The sequence below is a fragment of the Pholcus phalangioides genome, unplaced genomic scaffold (genome assembly GCF_987345545.1).
Source record: "Pholcus phalangioides strain wild (caught in Gottingen) unplaced genomic scaffold, Ppha-v1.0 ptg000020l_1, whole genome shotgun sequence".
Taxonomy (NCBI): Eukaryota; Metazoa; Arthropoda; class Arachnida; order Araneae; family Pholcidae; genus Pholcus; species Pholcus phalangioides.
In genome coordinates, this window is record NW_028301613.1 from 8996505 (window position 1) to 9010398 (window position 13894).

The window sequence follows — 13894 nt, forward strand, 5'->3', positions numbered from 1 at the left end:
CCTTTCTGCATTGACAAAAATTAATTATTTTCAGTTAACTGCGTGTACACTTTTGTTCATGTGTTTATTTCACGTGTCAGACAAAAACCTACATACAAGGTCGCGCGGAACATGTACAGTGAAGAATCGACGGTTCGACGAATTGATTCTGCACTGTAATATATAAATTGACATCACAAGATTTTTATTAATACGGATGTTAAGACTATTGCTTGTTTGTCCAATGTACTTTATTTTACAAGTTGAGCATGTGATCAAATATACAACATTTTTGCTTTTGCAAAAGAGTTACTTCCCATTCTTTCTTCATTTGTGCTCTGTTAGTTACTGGGCAGATTTTACATCTTCGTGTCCTTACAACAAGAAAACATTTGCTCTGGTAGCTTATTAACCAAGGTGGTCCCCCAAGCAAGATCAACCGCAGGGGCCCTTTTTTGAGTTGAGCACGCAACGGACCTGGTGCCATTGAATTTGTATTTTTCGTGTTCAAGTTTAGTTTTTTTTTAATGATCTAATCATTTTCAACAAATGCAATTTTAACAGCATCTTCCTGAAGAGCTTTCTCTGAAGGAAACCACAAAAGAAGACATAATAATGTTCCTGGATATAAAAATATATAAAAAACAACAATAAATGAGAAACGTGTTTATGACAAAAGATAAGACTTTAATTTTTCTGTTAACAGTTTAATCCACTGGCATTCAAATATCAACACCAAAATATTCAGAAAAACACTGATTTTGCAAATTTGTAGATTCAGGCATAGCTGTAATAATAAATAGAAATTTAATACAGCATACCTCAATCTTTTCAAAGCTGCATCTGGCAACAGTATTCCAACTGCCTTCTTCAACGATATTTCAAAACTTCTCTTCCAAACAAAAACAGTCTTCCCCACTCATATTTTATGTCTGGTAATTTTTTACTACTTTTTTGGACTTTTTAATTTATTTTTGACTTTTTTCATAATCTTTGTAAAATATTCTCTGTAGTTATTGTATTCCTGTAACTTTGTATATATTTTTAAAATATTGTATTTTTTAACATTTTTTCATTGTCTTTTTTTTCTCCAACATGTTTTTGAGAAGGCGGGCGTCTGGGAACAAGGGTTGGCATTTTTAATGCAATTAGGCATAGCCCCCCCCCCCTCAGAAACTGCTACATTTTTCGAATCAATCATGGGGTTCCCCCGATGATGACCCACTGCATAGATTCTATTTCACTCATAAAATTCATTTTTGTTTTCCTTTTTCTTAAAATAATTCTTTTTTTTTTGCAATACATATATGCAAAAAAAAAAAAAGAATTATTTTAAGAATTATTTTTTATATATAATTAAAAATATTTTTTATTATAATTTTTATAAATAATTAAAGCAATATTTTGTTCATTAATGTTCATAGTTTATGTTGCCATTTGTGTGTCTTAAATATTGTGACTGTTCTATTGATTCAGTGTAGAAACATTTTCGAAAAATTTTACAAAATTTGCCACGATCTACTCTTTCCCTATTCAAAAGTTATTCATCTAGACCAGTGTTTCCCAATATCACCCCCTGGTGAGTGATAGAATGGTCCAAGGGGGACAATAGAAGCTATGAGTACAGCAGAGGGTTCTATGGATTTGCTAGAGTTGGGGGAGTGATGAGAGAAAACAATTCCTAAGAAGGAGGCGATGGAACAAAAAAAGTTGGGGAAACTATGATCTAGAACAGTGGTTCTCAACCGGGGGCCATATTATCCTTTAGTGGTACTGGGATACTTCAAGTACTTCAAGGGGCCACAGAAGAAAATGGAGAAAGAGGCCATGACACGTGGTTTGGAGGGCTGCAGAGAGCTGAGAATAAAAATTAAAGTGTGAAGAAATAAAGCTTTTATATTAGTGACTATACACTTACAGAATCCAACAAAACCACCCATAAAACCAGGGCTACCTTAGGGCATGGACCCACCTGGGCCTCACCGCCTACATTTTACAGCAGGTTCCCTAGGATGGGGTTTTTTGCAGGCCCCTGGCTAGATTTTTCACAGAATCCCCCCCCCCCCCATATTAAAATACAGAGTAAAAAAACAAAAAATGAGCATATTAGGTCCCAGGTTGCAGCTCTGTCAGTCCCACTCCTCATGATATTTTGTATAGTATAATAAATTTTAAAAATAAGTAGGAAATATGTAGGCTGTTTATTTCTGGCTAAGCATGAGACTACCATAGCATCACTTTGCCTAGGGGCCCATGATGTTTAGACGGTCCTGAATAGAACTCAGATTAGTGAGGAGCTCAATAAATTCCGGGCCAGTGGTCTGGAAGCCAATCTTATTTTTTCATTCAGTATAAATTCACTGAAAAAATCAATTGAATACGTATAAAGGATCTTGCTTCAAGATGAGGGTCAAAAACTCTGGGTGAGACAGGGTAGCAATGAGAAAAAAAATATGCTTCAAAGGTGGCCACGGGCAAAAAAGGTTAAGAAACGCTGATCTAGACCATAGTTCTCCAAACTTTTTTTTTTATCGCCCCAGACTCAAGCGAACCCATAGGATCCTATGTTATACTCGTAGCTTCTATCCCCACCTCTGTACGGTTCCATCACCCACCGGGGGGCGATATTGCAGACTTGGAGAAACAGTGATCTAGACTTTGCAAATGTAGGTATTTTTTTAATAATTTGTGAATTTCATAATTACTTTCATACAATGACAATTGAATCATTTTCTAAGGCCCTCATCTATATTATTTTTCAATGTTAAAAATTTTCCGTAAATGTTTACTGAATGATATTTTATTTCTTTTTGTTAAGATTCGAGGAATCTTTTGGAACAAAGCTTGCAAAATGCTTGGAACCATCTTTCATGACAGGCCTTCATTTTATACAACCACATATACGAGAAAAATTCTTTATGGTTTTTGATTCAAACATCCAGAAATCACTATATGATCGACTTCACTACATCATCTGTTCTCAAGACTGGGCAAAAATGGGTTCTAATTTCTGGATCAGTAATTGCCTGGAATTGATCTTCGTTGCAGCAAAAAATGACATAATTCAAGCTGCAAACTCTAATCATTCTCTTCCTTCATTAAGTTCAGTCATCAGTATTTCAATGTACAAAGATGAAGACGATTCTGATGAAACAAGTGACCCATTGGATACTGATGGAGAAGACAAGAAGGAAAATGTAAGATGAGTTTTTTTTGTGTAAACATTTATAAAAATAGTAACATCACTTTATTCATGGTTTTTCTGCTTTTTATGTCAGACTCCTATTTTGTCATGAAGAGTTATATCATTATTGATGATTATATGGTTAGCATGGTATATTGCTTTATATGACAATGAATCACATTTAAATCTAAGCAGTGCTTTTTCTCTGTCTTAAACTCATTTCTTCCTGTAATGTGCATAACTCTGATCTACTATTTACTATACTATACATGTACAGGGTGTTGCCTTGAAGTGGTGACAAACTCAGAGGGGTGATATTAGGCATGAAGAAGAACAAAAATTTCCATAGAACATGGTATTGCAAACCACATTTAGTCAATGAAAATTGTAAAAATACTTATGAAGCGTGTGATGCTGAGTAGGACAAAAAAGGCCAATAATAAGTAGAAAAAATATTTATTTGACAGCGTGATTATACAACACAGCCTGTGGTGCACGAAATAAAGTGCAATAATAATTTTTAACAACCCCTGTAATCATTTCTCTTCATTTACTTTCTGGCATTGAACTGTGCTTCACAATCTGTATTGTAGTCATGCTGTCAAGTACAGTTGGCTCCCCGTATTCGCAGAGGTTAAATTCTGGGGTTGACTGCAAATACGGGAAATCTGCGAATAACCGAAACCATAGTTTTTTCTTGCATATCTCATTTATTGAACCACACAAGAAGAGCAGGGTAACACAGAGGTATAAGAGAATGCAAAAGAGGGGTGCAGCGATTGTTGGTGATGTTTTCTGAAAGAACATTGTTATTTCTGTTTTCCTCTACCAATTGTTCTACATGTGAAGAACGAACCATAGAGGGATCTATGTCATAAAAACAATCTATTGCTGATTTGAACATGCAAAGCCCTTCCGCTATGTTGCTCATGTGGTGAACTTGTCTTCTATTTCTTGATCTTCATCTGGTACCGCTTCAGTTTCAAGCGCAGTCAACTGCATTAATTCCTCCTAGGTCAATACCGCTGAATTGCTATTAAATAGCTGTTCAACTTCTATATCCATATCATTGAACCCTTCTCCACCCACCTGTTTCGCTAACGTGACAATGTTTTTTATAATCTCTTCAGTCGGCTCTGTAGAAATGGTTATGTCCTTTAGTGCATATTGTGGCCAAAGGTGACTGTTTCTCTTTTGGGAGCTGCCACGGCTCTAGTGATGACAGTAATATCATTAGCGAGCCATTCTAAACATGCACAACTCATATTTTGTAAACAAAACACATGAATGACGGTTTCTGATTGTTCCAAAAAAATTTCAATAAGGGAAAAAAAAAACCATGATTATATGGGAAACCACGAATACAGGGGGGACTGACTGTAAATGGGTTTTGTACTTATTTATTTTACTTTTTTGTACTTATTATTGTACACCACAGGCTGTGTTGTTATTCTGTTGTCAAATAAATGTTTTTTCTACTTATTGCCATTTTTGTCCCACTCAACATCACACCCTTCACAAGTGCTTTTGCTATTTTCGCTGACTAAACATGGTTTGCGATACCATGTTCTATGGCAATTTTTGTTCCTCTTGATATCTAATACAACCACTCGCCACTTCAAGGCAACGACCTGTATACCATAATTTTCCCTAATGAAGCCTTTAAAAGTTTTTTTTTTCTGCTCTTGCACCCAAATTCAAAGCTGCTATCTATACAATAAATCCCTCCTTTTGCCAAATGTTTTTCCTATTAATTTTTTTTTTTTTGGTATATACGGGTTTTGTTTGGTATATGCCCAAGTTTCAATGAATAGTCAAAGTGTATAGCGAACAAAGAAATCATTCTGCTAACTGTTGCATACTTATGAAGTTAGCTACAAAAAAATGTAATCAATTTCATAATAAATACAGGTGCCAGGTCACCATGATGACCAAAATATTGGAATTGGCATCTAATATATTTTTTATGTATGATAACTTAATTGAAGTCGAAGGGCAGACCAAAATTATCTGAAATTATTCTGTGTCTGCCAGCATACAAAGGGGTCCCTATGTCCTGGACAAGTAAAAAGAATACAGGGTGATTTATAATTCCCTCCAGGATTTCAGAATGCTATAGTGGGAGAAGCTATGATGAGTGCAGCGAAGGAGAGCTTTGCATACAGAAACAATTCAAGTTTATTTACATACTTTACAGGTGTTTGATGTGTAAACCCTTGCTCACACAGCATGCATCAGTGCGATTTTGCCATACTCTCCCCAATATGGCACGATCTACAGTGTTGACAGCATGTGTGATCCATCCACTCAGTTCTTCTAAATCATACAGCAAGTGGAGTACAAACACAAGATCTTTAACATAGCTCCACAAGAAGTCTCACAGTGTCAAGTCTGGTGAGAGTGGGAGCCATGACAGAAAAGGAATGTCATCTTCGAAAGCTCATCCAGTCCAGTGATGAGGCAATTCAGCGTTTAGGTACTCACACACATTCTGCAGGAAATGGGGGTGGGGGCTCCATCTTGCTGAAAAATGAAGTCATCACATGTAATTTTGGTAATCAATTACATATGATGTGTCACAATTACATGTGATGAAGTCATCACACATGTAATTCCACAATGTAGATGCGGCATTAACCAAAGTTGTGGCATATACACTGTACACTACACTGGTAACAGTTCGCTCCATAAAAAAAAGTGTCCGTACGTACATGAGGCAGAGATAGTACAAAACACATTCATTTTTAGAGAATCACGAAGTGTTCCACTACTGTATGAGGGTTTTTTGTGCCCCAAATGCACAGATTGTGGCTGTTTACCTTGCCGGACTGATGAAAGGTGGCTTCATCACTGAAAATCATTTTCTGTAGCAGTGAATCATCGGCTTGGACATTGATACAAAAGTTCGTAAAAAAAACGCAATCCCCCAAAGTCAGCACTTGCAGCATTTGCAATCAGTATGGCCCCATATAAAGATTTTTGCATAGAATTCGCCACACTGTTGGCTGTGAAATCTTCAATTCTCGGCTTGCACGATGAGTTGATTTCGTTGGGCTCCTCATAAACGTTTCCCGTACATAACTTAGTCTCTGCAGATGGACCCAGCCAGCCACTTCATTTCACATCACACAAGCATCCTGTTTCTTTGAACTTGTACCACTCATGAATTATCTTGTCGGTGTGTGCTTCTGTTCAATATTTTATACGAAATTTCTGCTGCTCCAACACCACTGACTGTAATTTAAAAAATTCTAAAACACAGAACACTTTTTGTTTGCCTGTGAATGCCATTTTAATTCACTGACTGTTTTCAGTCAAATGCATACTGCCATCTACTAGCGACTGCTGTTATAAAAAGTTGAATTTTTTCTGTATTCAGTACAAGGCTTCCCCTCCTCTGCACTTGTCATAGCTTCCCCACTACAGCATTCCGAAACCCTGGAGGGAATAATGAATCACCCTGTGCACTAACTTGGACCGATTTTGTCAGGAAAAATTGCTTGGTGCCTATTAAATTTTGCTGGTGCCTAAATTTTTTTTTTCAATTTGTCAAGCCCTGCCACTATTACCCTATCATGCATCAAACACAATTGTTCTAGCACATCAACTAGCATCATTTATTGACTGGGTGTGGTCACAATCCCCAAAGCAGAATGTTTTGCATTGTTCTGCAATGAACCCTTGGCTGACTGGAGATATTCTGCAGAAAAAATTCCCATTTAATAGCATTTTCTATATTTCCCCTAAAATTCAGCCAGATTGTTCTGCAGTAGCACTGATTGTTCTGAGACATACGTCACAGATTTCAACATGCTTTGCTTTGGGGGCTGCAGTTGCATAACTGTTTCTTCCACATGGAATATATGACTTCTCTACCAATCTTTTTATCAAGCTATATATGACTTGTTGCAATATGATGCGTAGGAAAAGTATGTATTGCAGCGCAAATGGAGGAGTCATTACTCGATAGACAAACACAACATTTATTAATGAAAACAGCGATGACAACACAGAACGTGACATTCATGCTAATAAAATAACATGAAAACAATTATGTGTATATCATGCCAACTGCCATGGCACACATTTCTCTCTCTTTCACCGAAAGTCAGTGCTTGAATCGCCATCTATGGATCTCAAAACGTTGCAGTATACTCAATGTGCTTTATTTTAGATGAGATCCATGATACAGGAGTGGAAAACTGTTACAATTGCTATAAGCTGCTATAATTTCTGACGTCTGCTACATTCGGCTACAATTTTGACAATTTTTCCCCTAATTTGCTACATGCTGCTACAAAAATGCTGAAAGTCTTCAATTCTGCACCATCTTGCAGAACAAATAAAATTTTCCCCTAGGAAACTTTGAAGTTGTGTCAAAATAAAGCTGATTTGTGGATGACACCATATGTCCTCCTCGCAATTTTATTTCTTGGGGTCATAATTATAATTAGCTTGAGGGTTCCCCCACCTCCCAGGATTTGGTGCTTAAGCTTCCAACAACATATACAGACCTCGCAGCGCTCCTATTTTTCCTACTTTTCCTATTTTTAGAAATGTCCTCCTATTTTCCTACTTTCGCCGCAATCGTCCTTTTTTACCGCAATTCCCTCCTACTATTCCTATTTTATCCCACCCTCCCTTTTGTTTACAGCCAAAATCTCACTACAAAAATTCCGAGAAACTGCAAAATGTTACTGCTTTCCCTCCCTTTTTGACGTGTTTTATTCGCATCACAATTCGCTACTAAAAAAGAAGAAAGAAAAAAAAATTCAGCTCCACTGGAGAGGGGATGACGACAAACGTATCTTTTCGCCGCCGCGCTGCAGTCAAAGTGCTTAAAACTCGGTGGAGAAAACGAATCTGTTTCGTAGATCGGTTGCCGTAAATAAGAAGGCAAAAAAAGGAGGGAAGAAGAACAGACTCTATCCATCCACACACGAGATTCCATGAGAGACTATAGGTTTCTCTCTCCTGGGATCCCGTAACAAGCGTTCGTCCCTGAAGCTGGGTTTTCCTAGGAGTAGGCTTTTTGCGCCGCGTGAACAGAACAGGATCATTTCGCATCAGCAGAAATGTGTTACATAATGACCTGTTTTCCAAGCGTGGTGCATCAGCTCAACACGGCTATATAGTATATGACCCTGACGTCAGCTACTATACCCGGCTTTATGCTCCGGTTTGAAGGGAAAAGAAATAGAACAACACAAAAATAAAAAGATCGCTGAAACGCGCGGCACACACACAACGCTTAACTCCTATAGAAGCAGTCTGCCAATCACAACCGACGTAAAGCGCTGTCGTGAGCCGTACGGGCTCTGTAGGAAAACAGTCGTACTGCTTTGCTTATTGTTGAATGGACGGCATGTCACTCTGGGTGATTCACGTTGCATGCAGCAAAGAAAACCTGCTTCTAGGAAAACCCGGCTTTAGGTGACAGAGCCTGAGCCACGTCTGGTTTTACTGGGGGGGGAGGGGGGGAAGACGGAACCCACTTTTTTTTAACCTTCAGAAAATAACTTACGGGTATCTTTATGTTAGGGGTTATTCAAGTATTACGTCAGCATCGATGGGGGGATTTCCGATTTGCTGACTTTTGATGACGGAGGGGGTAGGGTATGGATGATGCTTACATCATCTACCACCGTTTATAAAAATATGAAATATTCTTAATGGCGTCTTACTCGGTGCGCGAAAAACTGATAAAACTTTTCACTAGTTTGTGGGTACCTGAACTAACATTCTCCCTATTGAGTCCCCTACAGAGCCAATTTAGTGGTCACTAAATACTTAGCGGATCTAAGTGATCTGATGTGTTGCTGGCCGCTTAAGTGCTCTGGACCTGTGCCGCGCGTCATACAAGTGATTATGCCGCAGATCACTTAAGTAATCTGGGAATTTGCGGCGGATAACTTGAGTGATGTAGAACCGCACCAATGCTTTAAAACTGTGTCACATGTCACTCAACGAATCTCTAAATGTGCCACAGATCGCTTAAATGGTCTGGAATTGTGCGACGGGTCACTTAAGCGATCTGTAAATGTGCCACTTGGTTCATTTTTACAAAATTAGGTTTGAGAAGGACAGGCCACATCATAACCCCAGGTCCACATTTGGTCTGCACAAGCCAAATGTTTACCGCTGGTCAAGGATTACCAAGGACTTAGAGGTAGGGTTGCAATGAATTTCTTGAGCAATTTTGAGTTCTTAGTCTTCAAATAGCATTGAAATTGACAGACATTGATTATAATAACATATAAAGATATTTTCTTTCGAAATTTTAATTCTTTTAAAAAATATTTTTTGCATTAAAAAATAAATTTTTGATCGTCTGTGGGGGTACCACGAGCTTCCGACCCCTCCCCGTACATCTCTGATCCCACCAATATGCATTAGGAGGAAATGGGACAGAGCGCTGACAAAATTTTGCTTACAGGGGGATCAGAGTTTTGCTGACTTTTTCTCACAAGAAGGGCGTCGAAAATGGCTAAAAATTTGCTAACATAATACTTGAACGGCCCCTTATTTTAAAGCGTGCATGTGCTCAACCCATGGCCTAAATGTGGCCTGCCTCAAGTGGCCCCGGTACACTTACAAATACTTTAAGTGGCTCGCTGCACTTTCATACCTCATTTAAATGACCCGCGGCATATTTCCAGATCACTCAAGTGGGTCGCGGTGATTTCTTACTTATATCTGGAAATGTGCCGCAAGCCATCAAAGTAATCTGGAAATGTGTCCCACTTAAATGATTTGATGATCGTTCGTGGACCACTTGTGTGGTTTTGTTATTTGTCCTGGACCACATGAGATAACTCCGAAGGCCACTGGTTAGCATAAGTGTTTTAAGAAAATGTATGTCTTTGGAAAAAACCAGACATATGCAGGCCATTCTAATGGTTGTATCCCTGGGATGTAATGTAACTCCAGAAGGTGTTACATCAAGGGTGTTCACCATTCAGTAGAGTTTGGGCCATTTCATTGATTTTGAAATGTGTCGCTGGTCACTGAAGCTGACCTGTAAATATGTCTGGGTCAATTGAGTTCTCTGAAATTGTGTCGCAGTGATCTGTAAATTTTCTGCATGTCACCTAAATGATCTAGGAATGTGCCGCAGCACGCTTAAAGACTGTGGAACACTGTGGCTCAGGTTACTTGAATGATCTTTAAAAGTTTCATGGGTCGATTGAGTCCTCTGGAACTGTGCCGTGGTGATCTGTAAATATGCTGCGACATATTTACTCATCAAAGAATGTGTCGCGGGTCACTTGAATGATGTATAAATGTACACTGGTCACTTTTAGTGGTCTAGAACTCTGCCGTGAGTCACTTAAGTGTAGATGAACAATATCGCAGGTTAATCTAGTGATCTAGGAATGTGCCACAAGTCACTTAAATGAAGTGGAACAGCAGCTCGGGTAATTTGATTAATCTGGAACTGTGACGCGAGCCACTTGAATGGCCTGAAACTGTGCTGCAGGTTCTCTTGAATGATCTAGAAATGTGCCGCTTAGTTCATTTTTTTCAAAATTAGGCTTGAAGCTGTGGGCCTCAACAGATGACTCCAGGGCCACATTCGGCCCATGGGCAATGGGTTATGCATGCATGTGCTATATTTCTATAGCACCTAGACAGGTTTTTTTCTTCCTCTGAAAAGCACGGGAAAAAATGGATTACGATCATTAATTGGACTTTTAAAGTAACAGTAGAAATTTGATTTATTTCTTTTTAGTTTTGCTGTTTACATTGTTTTCGATACCACATTTTGTGGAAAGGAAAGATTTTTAAATTCGTTAGAACTTGAGTTTCTTAAAATATCAATAGATAATACTATAATTGAAATATATAAAGTGTGAATCTCAATGGCACAAGATTTTTAAATGCCACAATAATTTGGGAATTCAGTTTTTTCCCTCCTATTTTTGTCAATGGTTTTCCTATTTTTCCTACTTTTTTTTCAAATTTTCACTTCTAGGCCTGAATGATGTGAAGGATCAGGGAAGGCTTGAGACAAAATTCTCACCTGTGCAAGACATTATTCTGGTGCCCCTCTGGCATATAAGCCGCATGAGTAAAATTATCTGGGGGAAACTCACAGATTTTTGTATATGCCATGAGCAATATGGTGAGAGATCAGGGGTGGATCTGGAGCTTGCTGTTAGGAGGGGTGTTTCCCCCCTTACATTATATGGACGGATGTGACCATACATCCCGTATTGTCTGAGCAGTCATGGTTTTCTTTCTTTCCTGACTTTGAAAAAAAGTCAGTCCTTGTTTTTTAATATTTTAGTCCAAGTTTTCTTGAATTTGTTATTTAATCAAAAATATTGATGTAATTTTTAACGGATTTATTGAATGCACTATTATCTTATAAATATTTCGCTTGGGAGGATCAGGGTGACCAACCCCCACCCCATAGGTCTGCGCCTGTGAGAGATAACATAGGCAGTTTGGTCATTAAAGCTCCTGGGCTTTATTCACTTACTTCGTAAAAGTCAACATATTTATTTTACACTATCTTGAGTTGTGTTCCAGCTAGATGAAATGAATCAGAAATTACAATGGTTTCTACAAATTATTCCATCCAAAACAGTCAGTTTGAAATTTGCAGAAAAGATTTTCATTCTAATTTTTGATTTGGAAGATAGAAGATAGATCGTAGATTGCAACACTTGAGCACATAACAAGTGCAATACTCACATGAATTATCTTTTCGTTCCTTTGAAACCAACCACGACCATGGTCTAGATCAGTGATTCCCAATGTGGGCGTTAATGACCCCTTTGGGGCGATGAAATGTTCCAGGGGGGGCGGTAGAAACTACGGGTATAACATAGGATCCTATGGGTTAGATTGCATTGGGGGGAGGAGGTGATGGGAGAAGAAAATTTTTGATGAAGTGTGTGATAGAACAAAAAAGGTTGGGACACTGGTCTAGACAAAGTAATTTACTTAATGCTCATCTGGAAACTATTTTCCACTAAACACTAAACATGTCAGTGAATGGCGTAAATGGAAATGGCATATAAATAGAATGAATAGTAGAAAATGAATAATAGCAAACTTGGAAATAAAGCGAGAGACAAAATCTGTCAAAGATGCTGGAAAATAAAATACATGGAGCAATCACAAATCAGTTAAAAATAGGGGGTGAAAACAGATGTACTCGGATTGAATTTTTTGTGAAAATAGAATCATTCTATTAAATTTATAATAGTTTAATCATTATATATTCTATAGTTTTTAATTTTACAGTTTAAATTTAAAATAATTGAAGTCTAGTTTTTAATCACTCTATTAAAGTTCTGAGAATCTCTAATAAATATTCTTAGAATGACCCAGCAAAAGAAGTTATCTCAAAGTATGTTGAATCAAATTGAGGTAATGATCAAGAGTGAACTTAGAAAGAAAAACCCTTATTTTAAATATGAAATGGGTAAATTCTGGAAAAAGAAACAAGATCAAAAATGATTGAAACTGAAGGGAACGAAAGCCCTACTTAGACTTGCATCAGCGGCAAAAACAAGGAAATAATTACTTTTCTAATGAGTGTTTCAAGATTCTATCTCCTTTAGTGATTTATTTTTTACTTAGTGATTACCAAGTCTAGAAGCTAAATCTAAAAACACTCATTTTCAAATTATTTTTGAAATATGAAACGCAATGTCTGTATGTTAAAAGCCTCTCATTTGTTGATATTGTAGAGAATGTAAATATCAAGAAGCCTCTCAAATTTTTTTTACAATTTACAAATTTAAAAAAATATTATTTCTTCTAGAGGAAGTCTATGTATTTTGTACCTTGTGGGGGGGGGGGGGGGGCACCCCTTCTTCTGAGCTGAAATAACACTGTTTCTTGAAGTAAAGTGTAATCCTGTGTATGCTACTGCATATATGTATATGAAAAACTGTGTATTTTATTTACTGCCAACGTTTTAAAGTGCTACAAAATTGATAAATACTGCTACAAAAACAACATTTTTACTGCTACAAAAATCAAAATATAATAAAGCCACAAACAAATTCAACAGCTTTGACAGCAGTGTTCAACATTATGTTAATCTTATACTTTCAGGTCAATGAAGGAAATGAGAAAGCAGTTGTGGATCTAGGTGATGGAAGAGAAATTGAGGTCATGAATGTAGACAATGTTGGAGGGGATGAGAGTGAAGAGGAACAGCTATCCACTGAGGAGGAAGGAAGTTCATCATCATCATCATCATCAGCGAGTCAATCTGATGGTTCATATAGAACAAAACATAGTTTCAAATCAATGAAGAAATTACATAAAATAAGAATTCTAAATTTTTTGAGAGGAATGTGTGAGCTGTCTTATATAGATGCTTCATTAGCGAATCATTTGTGGGTTGAAGTGTTCCCAAGATTGTGGAAACTTTTGTCGGAAAGAGAGCAGCATGTAAATATTCTTTACTTGTTATAATTTTAATACAGTAAAACCTCTCCTATCAGAACCTTTCATTTCTAAATCAATCAAGCTAACTTTTATGTGATCATATAGGTATGCACAAGTTTGAGAGGGTGTATATGAGGTCTGTGACCAAATATATAGTACAAATAATTTGTGCAAAATTGCATAAGCACCAAACACACAAGCACAACATGTCTCAACAAAATTTTTCTCATATATGCTTTGTTAAATATTATTATTAGCCTTTTAGTTATTATTAGTCTTTCCCCAGCTCTATAGGAATGTTTGTTAATATCTGAAGTT

At 37.3% G+C, this 13894-nt stretch overlaps 1 protein-coding gene across 2 annotated transcripts in view; it reads left to right on the plus strand.

Moving 5' to 3' along the window:
- Positions 1-13894, plus strand: part of LOC149070940 (transformation/transcription domain-associated protein-like) — a 271954-nt gene that overhangs the window by 184525 nt on the left and 73535 nt on the right. For both annotated transcript variants that reach the window (XM_089248856.1, XM_089248857.1), the window contains 2 exons: positions 2798-3176; positions 13238-13579. In XM_089248856.1, the coding sequence (XP_089104982.1) occupies positions 2798-3176; positions 13238-13579 (721 nt within the window). The remainder of the gene's footprint in view (positions 1-2797; positions 3177-13237; positions 13580-13894) is intronic.